This window comes from Copidosoma floridanum, unplaced genomic scaffold, assembly GCF_036245765.1.
Source record: "Copidosoma floridanum isolate Cflo_tuat_1 unplaced genomic scaffold, Cflo_Japanese_pri ptg000008l, whole genome shotgun sequence".
In the NCBI taxonomy this organism is placed as follows: Eukaryota; Metazoa; Arthropoda; class Insecta; order Hymenoptera; family Encyrtidae; genus Copidosoma; species Copidosoma floridanum.
This window is the reverse complement of record NW_028321885.1, coordinates 11,444,506-11,462,394: the sequence shown is the minus strand read 5'-3', so window position 1 is coordinate 11,462,394 and position 17,889 is coordinate 11,444,506. Positions and strand designations below refer to the sequence as shown.

Here is a 17,889-nt window from a genome sequence, read left to right as displayed (position 1 = left end):
AGTCTTTCAAGCACCACCTTCGAATTTAATACGTTTTGCTCTGAAGTCGAAGGCATTTCTGAAAAAATTTCAGTATTTGTTACCTCTGAAAAATCATTTGATTTAAAATAAAATCTTTATTATAAATCTTTATAAAATAAGTTTATTTTAAAACTTGACTATACCTTGAAGAGTATCGAACAAAATTTCATAAAAAAAATCTGCTACACATAATTTTGGTTCCATCAATCTCTGGTCTATGAGAAGATCTTTATGTTCATTAGTTATAATATTGAAAACATCTCTATATGCCCCATTAAATAACAAGCTTAATTTAGCAGTAAAATTTTCTTCGTGATTCACATTACTAGATACACCTATACTTTTTTGTATCTTTCTGTACTCTTTAATTAAATTGTCTAACTTTTTACATCTGTCAAACATCTGCGCGGGTATATTGGCTTTTTCCCAAAATGTCAAGGCTTCTTTGACCGTTAATGCTATACGATCCTTAACAATTCAATTTATATGTCTGGTATTAAAGAAAAGTACTTTTGTTTGTTTCTTTGTTAGTAACTTATTACCAATAATTTGTGGCACGGCATTACCAACGAAATAAATATCATTCAATTGTACAATGGAAGACACTATCAATGAAATTATCCAAAAAAACTTAAAAATAGAATGTACTAAGTTTATATATTAGTAAATAAAAACTTATTATTATTAACACTATATACCTGTAGAACGCTAATTTCTTTCAATGTAGTTAATGTACAATTTAATATATATTAATAAAATTTATGAATTTACAATAAATTTTAAAATAATTGAAACAAAATTTTACTTGAGTTTAATTTAAACATTAGCATTTAATCATTGCTCCTTGGATTAGAAAATTTAATAAAAAGACATTTATATAGATTAAAACATGATTGGAGGTAATAAAACGTTTAAAGATAATAAAAAAATAGAATAAAAGTTGTTTTGAGATAATAAGCCTGAAGGTTTGATCACGAAAAAAAAAAAAACTACATTCAATCACAAGAAACGGAAAATTGAGAGAAAAGCATAAAATTTCCAACATGAAGCACGGTGTGTCCGTTTTATGTCGTTTTTCTTCCAAAAAGTCATAGGTCTTCATAGGAAAAACATTATACGGACATAACATAGGAACAGAATTGTAAAACATAAGAAAACTATAGCACAATCACTTTCAGCACCAACCTGGCCAGAAAATTCAAGGTAAAACAAATTTTTTTTTGGATCTGCATTAAATAAGGTTATAATTCGCAAAAAGAAAAATTGTTATGCTTACATACGATCAATAACTTTCTGTTGAATTGTGTGTTTATACTCGTCACAGTCCTACGACCCTGGATATAGTTTATTTTTGCTAACGTAACCTCTAAAAATACAAAATTCTAGAGTTTTTTGTGTTTTTTTAACAAGCTTCCAGTGGAAATGACTTTAGGCTCCATCCGTCAGCATTATCGTTGAAATAGTATATTTTAAGCCTATACTTGAGAGTTTTTTTTATTTCATTCAGATGTTATAAAGTTGTTTGCGTTTAAAATAAACAACAGCAGTATTGGTACTTGTATTTTGAGATAGAAAACCTTAGGCCCCTAGCTAAAGTGTTGCTATGCAAGTAGTACCACATAATGTGTTTAATTTTTTAATCATAAACCTATTTGAGGTAAAAAAATATTAAATTCTACATTAAAGAGCCGAATGTCTATCTTTTTATTGAAAAAAAATTCTTTGGTCACATTGGACACCTTAGATTTGTATTTTAACATTACAAACAAATATACATTGTTAACATTTAGCTGGGAAAATCGATTCATAAAATTTAGAGGGACTTGGGCGTTTAATAAAAAGTTTTCTGATATGCTTGTTTTCTTTCATCGTAAGTACGTTTTTCATTTTTATGAATTACTACAATGAGTGTGAAAATGCGTTATTTTTTTTTATAATTTCTAAAAATCTACAATGTTAATTACGCTTAAAATAAGCTTAAAATTTTTAAGAACATGAAAACAATATTGACAACAAAATTAATCATGATTTTGCTTTTTACACTTGAAATAGAATTTAATATATATGTATACTAGAGGCCCCCGTCATGGCTTTGCCCGAGATTTACTAAATGAAACACCGTAGTGTGTTGACATGTAATGTGAAACTTTTTCAGTAAGAAATTTTACATACATTCCTGACACTTCTTAGAACAAAAATTTTCTTATTAAAAATATAATTGTTTGGAATTCATACAGCTTCTTTGGTACTGATAGGGAGAAAAATTACAAAGTCTGAAGCTTTGGAGCTAGTTGTAGAGATCTTTCCCAACGGCTCCTGGTATAACGTCGAAGACGTTGGTGTCTAAAGCCCCTTTTTCCTATTACTGGGGTTCCCAGCCCTGCAAACAATAACTCCACTCGTAACGATTGCCAGTGAATGACTGACTTGGTTTAATAGTGGCCGTCTTTAGATAACATAGTGTTTGAGTCGACGAATCGCTTCCAGAAATGGTAGCAAGAATGTTTTTATCGACAAGGTAATTTAAACTTAGGTGGCCCTTAAAAATACCGATGAGATTGATGGTTAAGTAGGGAACGTAAATACTTATTATGGCCCTGAAGAGGGCCAGTGGTGAAACTTCCAGCTATTCCTTATTATTATTCTTGATGATAAAAAGCTGGCTGTAGTTAGCTTGACTCTTATCCTTAAAGTCTCTGTGTACGGAGACTGTACTGAAGGGAGGTACGCCGCACAGTGCGGCGAAACGGACTTTTATGTACATAAATAAAATAGCACCGACTACTATGGACCGATCGACATGATTTTTTTTGGAATGCACAAGGAATACCAGAAAAATGGTCCCGACCAGAAAAAAGATGTGGAGGAGAGTGAAACTACCCTTAAAACTTGTAAAAAAGGTAGAAATGATACATAGTTTCGTCTAACTTATTTAGTTAAGACTTAACAATAATTAAATATAAACATTTTTATAAAATATAGCAAGATTCTAACGAATTACATTGAAATGGGTCATTATGGGTCTCATGGGGGTTGAAATAGTACAAAACTACGCCTAAAATTTGAATTTTCGTACTGTAAAAAATAAATTAATAACAATTCTGTAAGTTGGTGTATAATTTATTTTATATTTCACGAATTTACCAGTTATGTTGTGAGCAAGTCCCGGAAAAAGTACCGCTTAGCGTTACAAGAGTTGAAAAATTTTGAAACTTACCCCAAAATTGCAGTTTTTAGTATTTTTTCTCGTCAAATAACTTATATTTTTTGGACTTTGTATAAAATTACTATCGACTTTACTAAGTAGAAATAAACCACAAATATGAGGATACACAGAGGTTGAATTAACTAAAAACTACCCCCACAATTGATATACATGCATATGTTTTTTTTTCGCACTATTATGCTTCTGATAAGATCGTCATGAATTGTTTGTAAGATAACTGAAAACAAATTTATTAGTACCATTGTCGTACAGTCCATCATAACATAATTGTTGAGCTGTGAACGGGTTGAAATCATACAAAACTTCTCCTATCGTTAAATATTGTTGGGATAATTTTAAGCGCATTACGTCTATTTTTCTTTGTTTATCTGTATTTGTTTTTAAGGGAGTACACTCATAACAAATTGACCAAGAATTAGGTGTGATAAAAAGCAAAAATCGTACTTCTCCACTATACAGGGAAAAAATGTCGTGAGACAACCTGTAAATTGGCTATTTTACCTATTATACAGGTAACATACATATTGTTCCCCCAACCTTTTTTTACGTTATTGTCGAAAACGATTTAACCTGTTATTTTACGAAACTATTACTATAAAGCTACATATGGGTTAATATGATAAAAACTACCCCTATCAGTAATATTTGCTCATCAAGTATGTGGCACTTTATATTCGTGCAAGTTCGTATGTAATTACTCTTATGATTATTTAAGATCAATATATTAGTAATGCAAATGTATAATATATTGTCGAATGTTTATATTAGGCTACGCAGGATTCGTAATATCACAAAACTACCCCTGAACTGAAGAATTTTCGTAACGCTTGAAACAAAAGAATAGTATTGCTTAAGGTTAGTATATAATTATTTATAGTTTAGTTTACGACAAATTGAACAATAATTTTGTGACGAAATACTGGAGAGAAGTAATATTATGCCTAAGGGGGGTTAGAGTATACTAAAATCATCCCTAAAATTGCAATTTTATAAATTATTGAAAATTAATTTGATATTTATCTTTAAGTTGGTTTATACATATTCATAAGGTCACTGGAGACAAATTAACTAGTAATTTCTCGACGACATGCTAAAATAAAAGTAATACGAAGCTACAAAGAAGTTAAAGTATAACAAAATCACTTCTGTAATTTTACATAAACAAAGTCAAAATTAATTTTGTACCTTTAATCTATTTCAAAGCCGATGAATATATTGTAGAATTTTTTGTAATATTAAAAATATTTTTTTTAAACCCAAAAATTTTTCATCATCACTACGGATTGTGTGAGAAAATATGTATTTAACGAATTCTGTACTGATACGTTTAAAAAAATGCATTTTTAGGAGAGTATAACTAATGAAATGCTTTATCTACATTTTCAAATTAAATTCATTTTTTCACAAGGCTTTTAACTGTGTTTGCAGTCTTTTTTTAAGCTTTTCAAAATAATACCCATACCTAAATAACATTGAAGATTAACTTATAACTCATATACAAATATAATGGAAAACTTATGCATTATAAAAAACTTCTATATATATAAAATAGTTAAACAAGGGTCTGGAAACACAAATGCTGATGTACGGAACCAAAGATTTTTTGTGCGGCAAATCCAAATCTGGCTGTAGATTTACCCTATCGAGCAGATTGTTGATAAAACATAATCTAGAATTTCAAAAAATACTGTATTTGAACATATTTAAGGTTAGTCAATATCACAAAAAATTTATATTTAAAGTAAACTACTATCATTGCTTAAAAGTATTATTTTTTTTTTATCTAAACTTTATATTGCCAAGAAATCTTTTTCGTGATGAAGATGTAACAATTTGAAATTTGTTTCCCACATTTGAAAGCTTTCTTCCGTATAGATCAATGCAGGAACAAGTTTTATATTGTTATACATCGGTAAAAAAAATTTGTAGATGATTTAATGTAGAGTTGAAAAAAAGAAGTAGTGCTAGTGGCTTTTTTATAATACATATTGTGGGGTGTAAAGTAACCTAAATGATGTCGAAAAACAGTGTTTTTTGCACTTATTGGTCGGGATGTTTTTAAAATCTCACATAATAGAGCAATTGTAAAGCCAGATTCAAATTCAGCGCATCAGAAATCTTCGTAAAATTACTGGTACGTATCGCTTCTACAAACTTTGATATAATTATAGATAAATGTAAAAATTTGTTTCAAAAACAAAAATCATGTCTATATGAGGGTTAAGTATAGCTTACTTAACCCCCGTACTAAGCTTAATGATACTTTTCTGCAGTATTTGGTCACAAAATCATTGACTGATTTGTCCTAAGCATTATTAAAAATATTTTTAGACAAACTTATAAAAGCGGATGTCAGATGCTGTGAATTAAAAAAAAAAGTTGCATAGTTTTATGCATTAACAGCTAGTATTAGTTAAGAAATTAGTGTACGATCAGTTAAAATAAACCCATTGTATCATTTATGGAAATAGTTTTTTTAATTCTTTCTAGGTTCATAAATTTTAAGTTTCTTGTTGAAAAAGCAAACAAAAATAACATTATGTATGGTGGCCACCATACTGACTCACTATTTTGGGTTTTTCTGAAAAGATACTCGACAAGAAAATATACGTAGATTGAGCTTTAATTTACGTTAATAAACATTTTAAACGGCGACACAAAACTTTCAAGGCACCAGTGATTCAATACATACATTTTATTTCACGATATATATTTGAAATTGCACAGATACTATCAATAGTTTTGGTACTGAAGATTTTTTTTTAATTACTAAATTTTCAAGTAACGATAAATAAATTTAAACTTAAATATCTTTAAAATAAGGTACTTTTGAATTCGTACTCTTATATTTGCATGTTTTTTTAATGTCTAAAATTAAAAAATTTATTAAATGTAAGATATGCTCTACTATTATTTCAAAGCAGTTAATTTCAATGAACACGAAGTACTTATGTACTCATCCAACCTATAATGAACTTAACATTATGATAACCCAAAGCTAACGAATTCTTTGAAGACCAAGAACTTTTACTTATCTGTACTTTCATTCAATAATTAAATATACAAAATCCCAAGCTATCAATCCCCAGTTATCTGATGTGCTTTGTTGCTAATCCATTTACTTATTTATTATAGAATCAGTTATAGCAATCAGCAATAAAATACACAAAAAATTTGAAGACTAACCTGGAGATGGAATGGATGATATTCCTTTTGAACCTTTTTTTTTTGAGCCAGCTTCAACTTGATTTATAATAGGTTGAGGATCTACTCCCCCACGATCAAAATAACATTCAAATGCTAATAAATGTTTGGTATAGTGCTTTCGTAACGTATAAGCTGCACTACTACTAGCACCTATACCCAAAAGACCAGCGATATCTTTCCAAGTTTTATTTTTCGTAACCTGAAAAATTTTTAAACATAAAATGATTAAATCAGTTAAGTAATTGTACTATAGCTTCAATACAGAAAAAAACATTTTTAAACGTTGACATTTTTAATAAACAAAAAAACTACTGTTACAATAAAAACGTTTAAGCAATTTAAGTAGGTAAACGGTATCACAGGCTCTTGACCGATGTATTGTATGAATGACTTCAAATCCTTCGATCTCTTATTAGCGATCTGTTACCAGATTCATAAAATAAAATATATATTTACATGGTAGTACAAAAACAATATGAACTGAAGGTTATAAATCGGCCAAAAAAATATTTTCATCCATGAATGCCGAATGAGTTATCAGTCCTACAAAATTTGACAAACGGATCTAATATGTCAACCAAAAAATTATAAGTCTGTTACTCACAAAACAAATACCAGCTTTCAGATTTTTTTTATTGCTAATCAGATACAAAGCTTTGATACCTTAACTGGATATTAAATAAACTATTTTAACTGAGTAAGAAAACTAGATGTGTTGAATATAAGTTTACTTTATAAGACTATAGAATCTTGTAACTTAAGTTGATCAGTCGTATACTCTGATAATTTAAGGTTATGAATCTTATTACCACATCAACCATCTAAACTTAAATTGTCAAATGCCCAAACTTTTAAGCTTTTTAACCCAAGGTTTTGAGTTAATTATCAATACTTTTTTCATAAATTTATGTTATCCATAGGTCTGTATAAACTGAAGTTAATAGAAAGAAGACTAATAGTTACAGGTTCTTTGATTTATTTGACTAAGAAAGGAACATAGCTGATTAGACGTAGTCCTATTGTTTAATATATTATAATAGCCTTATAAAAAACATTCCAAACATGCTTATGGCTAGTATGTAAGAATTTAACCCATTAAACAGAGCTCTAAGTTAAATACCTCAAACAAACCATGTAGTGAAAATTTTTTGCCTGTTCAGCTTCCTGTTAGAAATACGTGATAACTTTTTCTTCTCCAAGATTATATTAGCAGAATATAGTTTATTAAAAAATTTTTAAGCTTTAACAGCTCTACTTTTTTTATATATATTGTTTAAAAAAATCATTGACACGTGGTTAAAGTACTAAATTCGAAGTTGCGATTCGATGTGGACTCATCCTTCCGACTGTATTTCTCGATAAGGCGTCCTCTTGAGGAATTGATAATTGCTATTATTTTTTGCATTTATTAGTTCTTGTCAACATTTTTAGAAAAAAAAATTTTTTTGAGGACAATTTAAGAACCAACAAAAACCTCTGTATTAAAAAAAAAACAAGAAGGGCAAGATGAAAATAATAAGTTTTGTGAACTTTTTATAGGGTAGTTAATTTAAAATTAAGCTCAAGACTTATGTCTTAAAGTAATTCCGACTAATAACGAAACCATTTGTAAAAAAGTATATCACTTCTAACATGATTGAAATTCGTTCGAATAAAAATACTTGCACTTAAAAGAGTCTAAAATTCTACAAGCAAATTTTTAAAAGCATTCGATTCAGGGTCAAAAATTTCTGAAACATACAAATAACTTTCGTTCTCTCTTGCCTTGAAGATCTATTGGGAAGGTTTTCTTCATAAGGATACAAAATTATGTGCTTCTTCATAAGTACCTATGAAAAATCTGCTGATCAATAAATATTAATTAGTACTTGATAAGCTGTATAATAACAGTACAATACATACTAAGTACAAATAGAGCTGACATTTATATAATACCTAAAATCAGTGACCACCTTGGATCCTTTCCAGCTGGTAATTTATTACAAAATTGCAGCGTTTCAGAAGTATAATAGACTCCTTTTTTTAAACTACAAAAATGCAATGAACAATAATAACTACAACTCATAACTCATTAACATAACTAATGTACATGTAAAAATATACATAATCTCACCATGAAACATTGAGAATTTCACTAGAGTGTAAATAAAAACATTACCAAAGCCAGCGTATAGGACGCTTTGTGTAGAGTTTTTGTTTTTCCAATTAACCCAACACTTTCACATCAGAAACTCTATAAGTAAGACAGAAAACCTTCAACATAAATGTAAACCTATTAAAATTATGCTTATTGGACTAATAAATAAACGTAAGATACAATTTCATTATGAAAGTAATGAAACTATTTGTTAACGTTGGATAATTTACTCTCTTGATAGGACGATCAATAAGATGTTTTATGTGTCCACAGAGAATATCTATACAAAAGAGCAGAAAGAAAGGGTGGTCAAATTTTAAGTCAAAAGGAAGCGTAATCTGCAAGTCAAGCCGAACAACGAGAACATTATCAAAAAAATACACGTGTGCAAGAAAAGTAAGGTTGACTAAACTCAGATCAGTTAGCATACTATAAGTGTATCTGTAACGAAACTTAAGGACTAACACGCCAATAATCCATGCACATTACTCACATTAACTACCATGGGCAGTCAATGTAAATTAAATAACAGTTTTCGTTGGCGATATGCAAAAATGAACATAACATATTTATTCAAATAAAAAGAGAAAATGATAAAGATATTAAAAACACTGTATTAGAAACAATTTTTAACTAATAATACACACTTATGTAAAAACGCAAGAGGCTCTGTTCAGTAATCGTATTAATTATTCATTAAATATTTGATAGTCACACACGACATAATGTGTTATTACTTTATAATGAAAACATTTAGTAAGAAAAATATAATTTACAATTAGTTGTCAACTAGTATTAAGAAGACTTTCTTTTTAACAAAATATAATTTTAAAATAATAATCAGTATACATTTTATAAATGGTACATTACATCACTAAGGCACAAACTACGAACATAAACGCTTGAAGGGTGCAGTTGTTGTATGTTGGTGCCCGAGTTGCACATAATATTTCTTCTTACCTTGGGCACAAAGGGCGATTTTGCGCCCCTGGGCACACTTTACGCCCAGTAAATCACTTTAAGCCCCAGAGCAGAAAAGTACTTTAGGCCTGGAAGGCACAAAAAACTTTTTTGCCCGTGGGCCTGAAGTGATTACAAGGGCGCAAACTGTGGCATCACGACGCGAAGCCGCAGTTACACCTTGTGCCTATCGTAAGAAAGTAATATTTACGTGTTATAATATTTTATTAAAAGTTTGCTATAATAAATACTGTATTATTTCTATAAAATAATTATAAAAATTTCTATTACGTATGTATTTAAATGATCATACGTCAAAGAATAAGGTGAGAGATAGGCTGGCTTGTTTCTTTAAAAGAATAAATCACCTGACACATGTATTCATTCATTATAGAAATATAATAACACGAATTTCATATAACTTTCGTGAGCTATGAGGGCTTCTGAAGATGGATCGTAGAAACACGACATTTATATTGTAAAACATCTACGAATTTTTATTATTTAATGACGAAAGAAAACTCAAATAATTACAAATATCATTATCATGTCAAGAAGATACATGCAACACATTTGAATTTCTCAAAGTTCTTATAATTTAAAAAAAAAACAACGCACTAAAATATAATGCATGGTATAAAAAAAGAACCTTAAAAAATAATTAAAAAGTTTAATAATGAGAAAAAAAAAATCAGTAAAATACTAATAACGATTATTAATTTTTTTATTATTCACAATGACCATAAGAAAATTAGATCAGCTTTATAGCTTGAAATAATGATTGAAAAATTTCTTAATAAATATACAGAGTTTATCAACGATGTAAATTGTTTTAAAAATATGTTTTGCGCTGTTTTGATGACAATATAATTGTATAAATATTTTAAATTTGAACGTACATGCTTGTTAAATAAATCTATTACTAAAAATATTTGTTAAAGTTAAATATGAAATATAATTCAATGTTGAATACGAAAAAGTCATTTTTTTAAACTTAAGATAAGCGACCGGTGCACAGTGAGCGGAAAACGGAGAAAAGTGGTCAAAATTACAGATTCACGTGAGTTTTTGACAAAAATGGAATCTGTTAATTGATATTGATTTCTGAGATAATAGCGGATAATTTAAGCTATCGCTTTTTTGGTTAGGTAGCTCATAGTATTCCCAGCACTTTCATAACCTCCAAATTTTTACTAAAATTCGCTAAACAGGCATAAAAATTGATATTTTACCAGTATTTTTCAAAATTTACAGACCAAATCAGTATTTAATGTTATTTTGTACCAGTCAGACAATCGAGTAGCCACAAAATTAATTGTTTTAAACAACAGTTTCTAGCATATTTATAGGTTTGAACGTTATTTTAACGAGTATTTTGTTCTTGCCTGTAATATTAAATGTTATTAATATACTTGACAGCCATTTCTTTCTTTCCATTTTCTTAATTAAGAACTATATTTATCCTGTGTATAAGGTTATAGTTTAATATGATTATAGTTTATTGATGTTTTGTTGTAAAAAATTAAAAAAAAAATTTTTTTTGGTGCTAACGGATATTATACTCTTCTCCATGGTTTTCATGGGTCCTGCATTAAATTCGGAAGAGTAATTTTTTGATGAAATTAATATACTTAAGTTGAAAATTAGTATAGTAATGTTGATTAATAATAAATTACAAATACTTAGGTTTGTCAATGTTATGAAGTGGTTAGTCGTTTTCGTGGTATTTTTATTAGCTATAATTGATCGCGATAAGAAATTCTAAGATAGTTTAATTTTACTAATAATAATTACTACTAATTACTAAGAACAAAAAATTGCTTAAACTAATGATTTGGTTAATTGCTGTCATGATATTTTTGTTCTAATTATTATTCACCTTTTTTTATTTGTTGTGGTACTTATGAAACGTGTAAAATGAACGGTGACAATACAAGCAATTTAATGAGTATACTACACTTAACAAAAAGACAAGAACGTAGCATTTGCTTTTGAACCTTCTAAGCGTCTGAAACACGCTGTTCAGGCGATTTGCACATTTGAGTTCGACTGCAGACACAGTACATTGATGTTGGTTATAAAACTACGTAACAATTTATATTGCTATACTTTCATTTTATGTTAATAGGTCAAAGTATATTATGTTTTTTTATTTTAGTCGTTGAAATTTATTTTGTTGCTATTAATTTATTGATTTATACATTCATTATTTTTATCTTTAACAATTATAATTGCTAAACAAATTATTAATTTTTTCCTTAGTCAGAACCTTAAATTCTATGGTATTAGTAAGTTAAATTTTCCTGAAATTGACTTCCTGGCCCAGTACTAATTTCTTATTTTTTATTTTAATATCAATCATTTTCAACACTTAAAGACCTACACTTAAATTATTTGTTGTCCCTTGAGTTACGAAGTTAGAGTCTATTGAGTTATTAAGTTAAAAATGTTTAAGATTAACTGGTGTAATCGTGGCTAATTTATCTATTAACTGATAGTAATTTTTGTTAATAATAAATAATGTTAAATAAATTGTTTGTTGACCCTTGTGTTATTAAGCGGAAGTCCATTGGGTTATTTAGTAAAAGTTGCTCAAAACTATCTTTCTTGCTAGCTGCTCATTTATTTATGTATTAATTATCCTAAACTTCAACAATAAATAACTTTTTATCCGTTAGTACCTTTTAAAATAGCCCAACATTGGTGCAGAATTGCCAACTTCATCTTTTAACGCATGATTATGGTATCATCCCGACTATAGGATACTTTGTATACGCATAGCATATATACACAGTAAATGCGTGACTAAAGCAGTTCTCTGATTGGCTCACAATATTTGTACCTCTACTCTATGGGGAAACAGCCCAATTAGTGCACTTAAAACGTTTTAAACTTGTGAGATCTGTTACTAAAGATCTTTCTACATTCCTCGTTACCGTTGATGGACAGTCCATTATCCGTATGCCTATGGTGTTATGTTTTCACGCAGTTGACAGTGGAAAAGCCCTTAATATCGTGGTGACTAAACCTTAAGATAGAATTGGAAGTTGAAAAGGTGACTAGACCTTAAGATAGAACTGGAAAAATAAAACTTCAGGCTTACTACTTTTACCTGGGGAGAGGCTTTTACAATCTCTTTTGTTGATTTATCCGAGACTTTAAAGAGTACCTTGTATTTTTTTTTTTTTTTTTTTCGTAATTACAATAATTTATCGTTTTGAAAAAGCAAAGTATCATTTGATATTGTAAAAATAAGTAAATTTATCGTTACGAATCGAAAGCTGTGTGAAATTTTTGAGTCGAAAAATGTAAGAAAGAAACCGTTATTAATTATGTCCTGAACCAACTTAATATTCCATCGAGCAAATAAGTGTTGTTACAACTCAAGAATGTACTAAAAAGTTGATTTTTCAATAACTATAAGAAAAGATTAGACGTCTTTAAAAAACAGAAGAAAGGTTATAAAATTTCAATTCAAGGAAATGTGTTGGTTGAATAAAAAATTGTCAATAAGAATCAACATGACAAAGAACGAGAGTATGCAGCCATGTAAGTAAAGTACATATATTATGACAGTTATTATAAAATTTACACGATAGAACGGATTTGGTTTATTTTAGCATGACTTTATTTTTAGAAATATTACATAGTTAAAAAGATTCCAATGTTTCGATCCTCATCCCGCATTCTCATCAGGGATTAACTCAAGTTTGACATGAAAATATACATTGTTATCAAATACAAATACAAATAATAATAATTACTACATATAAGCAAATCAAACCTTAATAATCACCGTGCAACTGCAAGCACGCCAAAAAAACCCACAAAGGCCACAGACTATCAAATTACATACAATATGCTAATAATTGTACAAATCAGGAAGTATAACATTAACGAAAGAGTTAATAGTAGCATTTAACTCAAATTAAGAATTATCAGCCGTGCACTAATACAGTCAATAGGCTTGTGATTTAATAGTCACAGTCTTACAATTAAGTACAGCATCACTTGTTCATTGAAAAAATTAATAATGGTCCAAAATAGGTATGAAACACACTTCATAAAGGTGTATTATACATGTATGTATAAATATAAGGGTTCGGAAAAAGGTGAAAAAAATTGTATTTTAACTATTTTCCGTTTAACGTCAAGAAAAAATCGTTTGTATTCACAGTTGAGCTTTTGTGCGTCTGTTTTCCTATTAACTTTTAGAAAACTCATGTTAACACTTATTCCTTTCATAGTCCAAAATCTCTGACATAATTCGTTTGTGTAAAGACAAGACTCCTAGAGCTGAGATAAGTAATATAGTTCATAAGGCTACATAAAGCTTTGGCTCATGATAAGTTGGACATTGTGAGAGATATTTGGGTATTCGAATGGCTGAACATAAAAAAATGATAAGTAAGGAAGATCTTGAATCAATACAAGCTATGCATGCCAAAGGGTGCCAATGCAAATTTGATTTTCATAAATCAGAGATTTTGGACTGGGAAAGAAATAAGTTTAAACATCAGTTTTCTGAGATGTTAAACATGATGACGTGCAAAAATTACTTTCATAGGAAAAAAGACGCATATAAGCTCAACTGTGAACAAAAAAGATTTCCTTGACGTTAAACTGAGACCAGTAAAATCATAGTTTTTTTTCACTTTTTCCCGAACTTTTACATTTACACATACATGTATATCACAGTTTCTTGTAGTATATTTAATACCTTTTTTAGACCACGATAAATTTTTTAAAGTACCAGTGATTCTGTACTCAATTGTAAGACTGTGTTTATTGAGTCACAAACCTATTGACTGTACTTATTTGTACGGCTGATGATTCTCAACTGTAGTTTCAGGCTATTATTTATTCTTTTGTTAATGTTTTACTTTCTGATTTGTATAATCATTAGCATTTTGTCTACAACTTAATAGTCTGCCTTGCATGCTTTCAATTGCATGGTGATTATTAAGTTTTAATTTGCTTATATGTAGTAATTATTATTATTTGTAATTGTATTTGATAACTATGTATATTTTCATGTCAAACTTTAGTTAGTCCCTGATGAGGGTACGGGATGAGCACCAAAATATCGAAATAGTTGTAACTATGTTATATATTCTAGAATAAAGTCATGTTCAAATACACCATGACCGGTGCATAGCATTATTTAGACAAATGAGCGAGATATTGAAAACATATTTTTGTATTATAAGATCTACGTATTTGTGATAAATACGGCAATGTAGAAAGTCAATCATAAAAGTAAATATTTTTTGGTTTTTGAATTACGCAATGTTTTGGTAAATGTTAGCAAGTTTCCTTAAGTTTTGATCACAGTCAGCCAACAATTTACTTGCTAATGGAATAAATGATTTCCGATGAAAATGAGCTAAGTTTCAAATACATCTCGGAATTGCAGTAAAGTTATGAGCTACTGCGATTTTTTTAGTGTTTGAGCTAAAATAGTTAAAAACTTTTTTTCCACTTACTCTCATGTAGATATATCAATGTACATTTTATAAATTACGTTTTTACATAGTAACCTGCTCGAGTGTGGTATATTTATAAAAATAGATTACCAAGCGAAATACGCTAAAATAATTTGTGCTAAATTACTTCATAAAACAAAATAATCTTCTCTATAAGATGCATCAGTGAACTAAGCATATTTAAGCTTGGAAAAGTTTCTTTGTACATCCCAATACTTTCCCTGAAGCTAATGAGAAGAAAATTATTTTATATCACTTAAACAGGCATTGAATGTTTAAACCTTTCTTGAAGGTCGACTATCACAAGAAAAAACTACTTTTTACAGATTCGAAAATTACAACTTTAATATTTAGTCTGTTAATTTATTTAGTGTTCCTTGTTTTCTTTTTAAATCACGAGTAGATGAGAAATTTAGGGGACTTTTTTCAGAATATCATTTTATGGACAACGTACCATGTACTTATTAAATTTGCGTACTGCGATGAAGGTGTAACGGCTCTGTAATGATCAGTGATAACAACCGTAAAATTATAGTAGCTATGCAGCTGAATCTAATTTTTAGATTATTTTTGTCCATTTTACGTAGTTGTTCACTTCGGATTTTCTTAAAACGGATATTTTTCTTCTTTAAATTTTGGTGCACTAAGCAGAGATAACATAATTTCTAAATCTTAATAGTTAAGCTTTTTATCCTAGTATTTAGTAATCATTATGCACATCGCAGTATACAACTTAAGATAAACTATTAAGCCTGTTGTAGTATGCTAACTAATTTTGAGTGGATTACATTATTTATGTGAAATACTATCTTATATACGTAAAATAAGGGGCATATGCTATCAATTTGATTTTGTAGAAGTATTACGTGGTCATCTGACAATACAATTCAATGGTGCTTTGAGACGAACAAAGGAGCAACATACTATAAAAATGATTAAAAACGTTTCAACGGAAGCTATTCATGCAGCTAGCAGCAGGATTTTACAAAATAATGGGAATGTATTAAGTTCTACAGTAATAAAGGGTGCTGCTACTAAGAAACCGTACACTTCATCACCCTAAAAAGGACAATTCAAGGAGGCTCCATCGCCTATTACAGTAGTCAATTCAGTGACGATCGATGCGATGTCACAAGACAAAAGCTTCCTTTTATACTAGTAGTATGTTGGTAATTAAGTCTGTTTCATTTTTAACTGAATCCACCTGATATTATATGTTCTTTACTGTAAATTTGTACAGCCAGCTGTCAAATAATTTAATATTAATGATTGCCGTAATTTACTACGATGTTACCCAACAAACAAATTTAATTAAAAAATCATTATGAAAGTTTTCATGTTATTTTACAAATTCAAATTTTTTTTATTGCACGCACTCCGTAGACCAATGTGGCCGGCAGTGTTTGTCACTGCACTCACCGAACGTAACTGCAGACCAAAATAGTATTTTAGCTATGTTATCAATTTTTTTATCGCCAACGCCTATGAAGTCACCCGGTTTCTAAACGATGAGAATGTCAGGAATACGGTAAGTATATTTTTTTTGCTTGTACATTCCATTAGTAGTTTAATTGATAGTCAAAAGTTTGCTTTCGGCCTTCGGCCTTAAGAGACCGTGTTAAGCAAGCTCGAAAAGTGCTGACTTTTAATTAAATTATCTCCGGATTTTAATCACCAACTCATAGAAATAAAGATACTATTGGATTCAGCGCGATCTCAACTTCAATAATATATCAGTCAAAGTTCTTGTACTTTCCGTGACGCAGCCTCCTTAAAAGCCAATCCAACAAAATGTCACCAGAAGAAGCTTTGGCATGATAAATATTTATGTATAATGCCAAAGCTTCTTTTAGATTAAAACCATTACATACAGCAGTGTGTTATAAAAGCAATTACTACACCTTACTTAAGGAGCGACGTTGGCTCAGTGGTTAGTGTGCTTGTTACTGATACAACGCAGTTCTAGGGGTCGTGGGTTCGATTCCCGATGAATGCAGATTTTTTCAAAAACTGTTTTCATCGGGAAAAGTTCCTATGTAACCCCGGCTGTTTCGGGGCGGATTTTTCCGTGGAATTTTCCTTCAGAGTAATTCCAGGGTTTTTTCCTTGACCCACAGGTTTTCGGGCTTGGGTGAATGCGAAACAATGTTAGGGCTATAGGTAGGGATTAGCGGACCCGATGCCAGGCGTCGGGCAGGGATCGCCGGCCTTACCGGCGAGGAGTGGCCCCTGAAACACGGGGCTTCTCCGGGGATGCTAATTAGCCTGGATCCGATGCTTCGGCAGAGAGCGCCGGCTTAACCGGCGAGGAGTGGACGTCCTGGAATAATGGAGTCTTCTCCAGGGAAAGGCTACACAGTGGTGAGTGGACCCGATGCACCATCGGTGCAGAGAGTGTCAGCTTAACTGGCAAGGTATTCCACCGAAGATACTCACATTGTGCCCATGGACTCAGGTAGGAGGCGAGGAAAAAGGTTTAGAGATGGGTGTGGCAATACACCCCCACACGTAGGTGGTGAGTGGGTGGTCCCCACGACTAGGCCAAGTAGGCTGTCGTGGTAACCCGGTATAAAAAAAAAAAAAATACTACATCTTACTTTTTATAATATAATTTATTAATTAGTAACTACTAACTAAACAAAAGATACCTATGTCAAGATACGAAGAACGGCACTTGACCATAATCACCTAATGTATTCTTCATATACGTTGGTATGTTGACAGTGAGTAGCTATTTCTGTAACGTCAATAAGTTATATTATGAAAAGTAAGGTGTAGTAATTTCTTTAATAACACGTCACTACATATAATGATTTTAGTCTATCAGCTGCTGATTTCCATCACCATTTCTA

At 30.1% G+C, this 17,889-nt stretch overlaps 1 protein-coding gene across 3 annotated transcripts in view; it reads right to left on the bottom strand.

Moving 5' to 3' along the window:
- osa (trithorax group protein osa) overlaps positions 1-17,889 on the bottom strand; it is a 528,215-nt gene that overhangs the window by 221,523 nt on the left and 288,803 nt on the right. For all 3 annotated transcript variants that reach the window (XM_089589257.1, XM_089589255.1, XM_089589256.1), the window contains one exon: positions 6,434-6,653. In XM_089589257.1, coding sequence (XP_089445383.1) covers positions 6,434-6,653 — 220 coding nt within the window. The remainder of the gene's footprint in view (positions 1-6,433; positions 6,654-17,889) is intronic.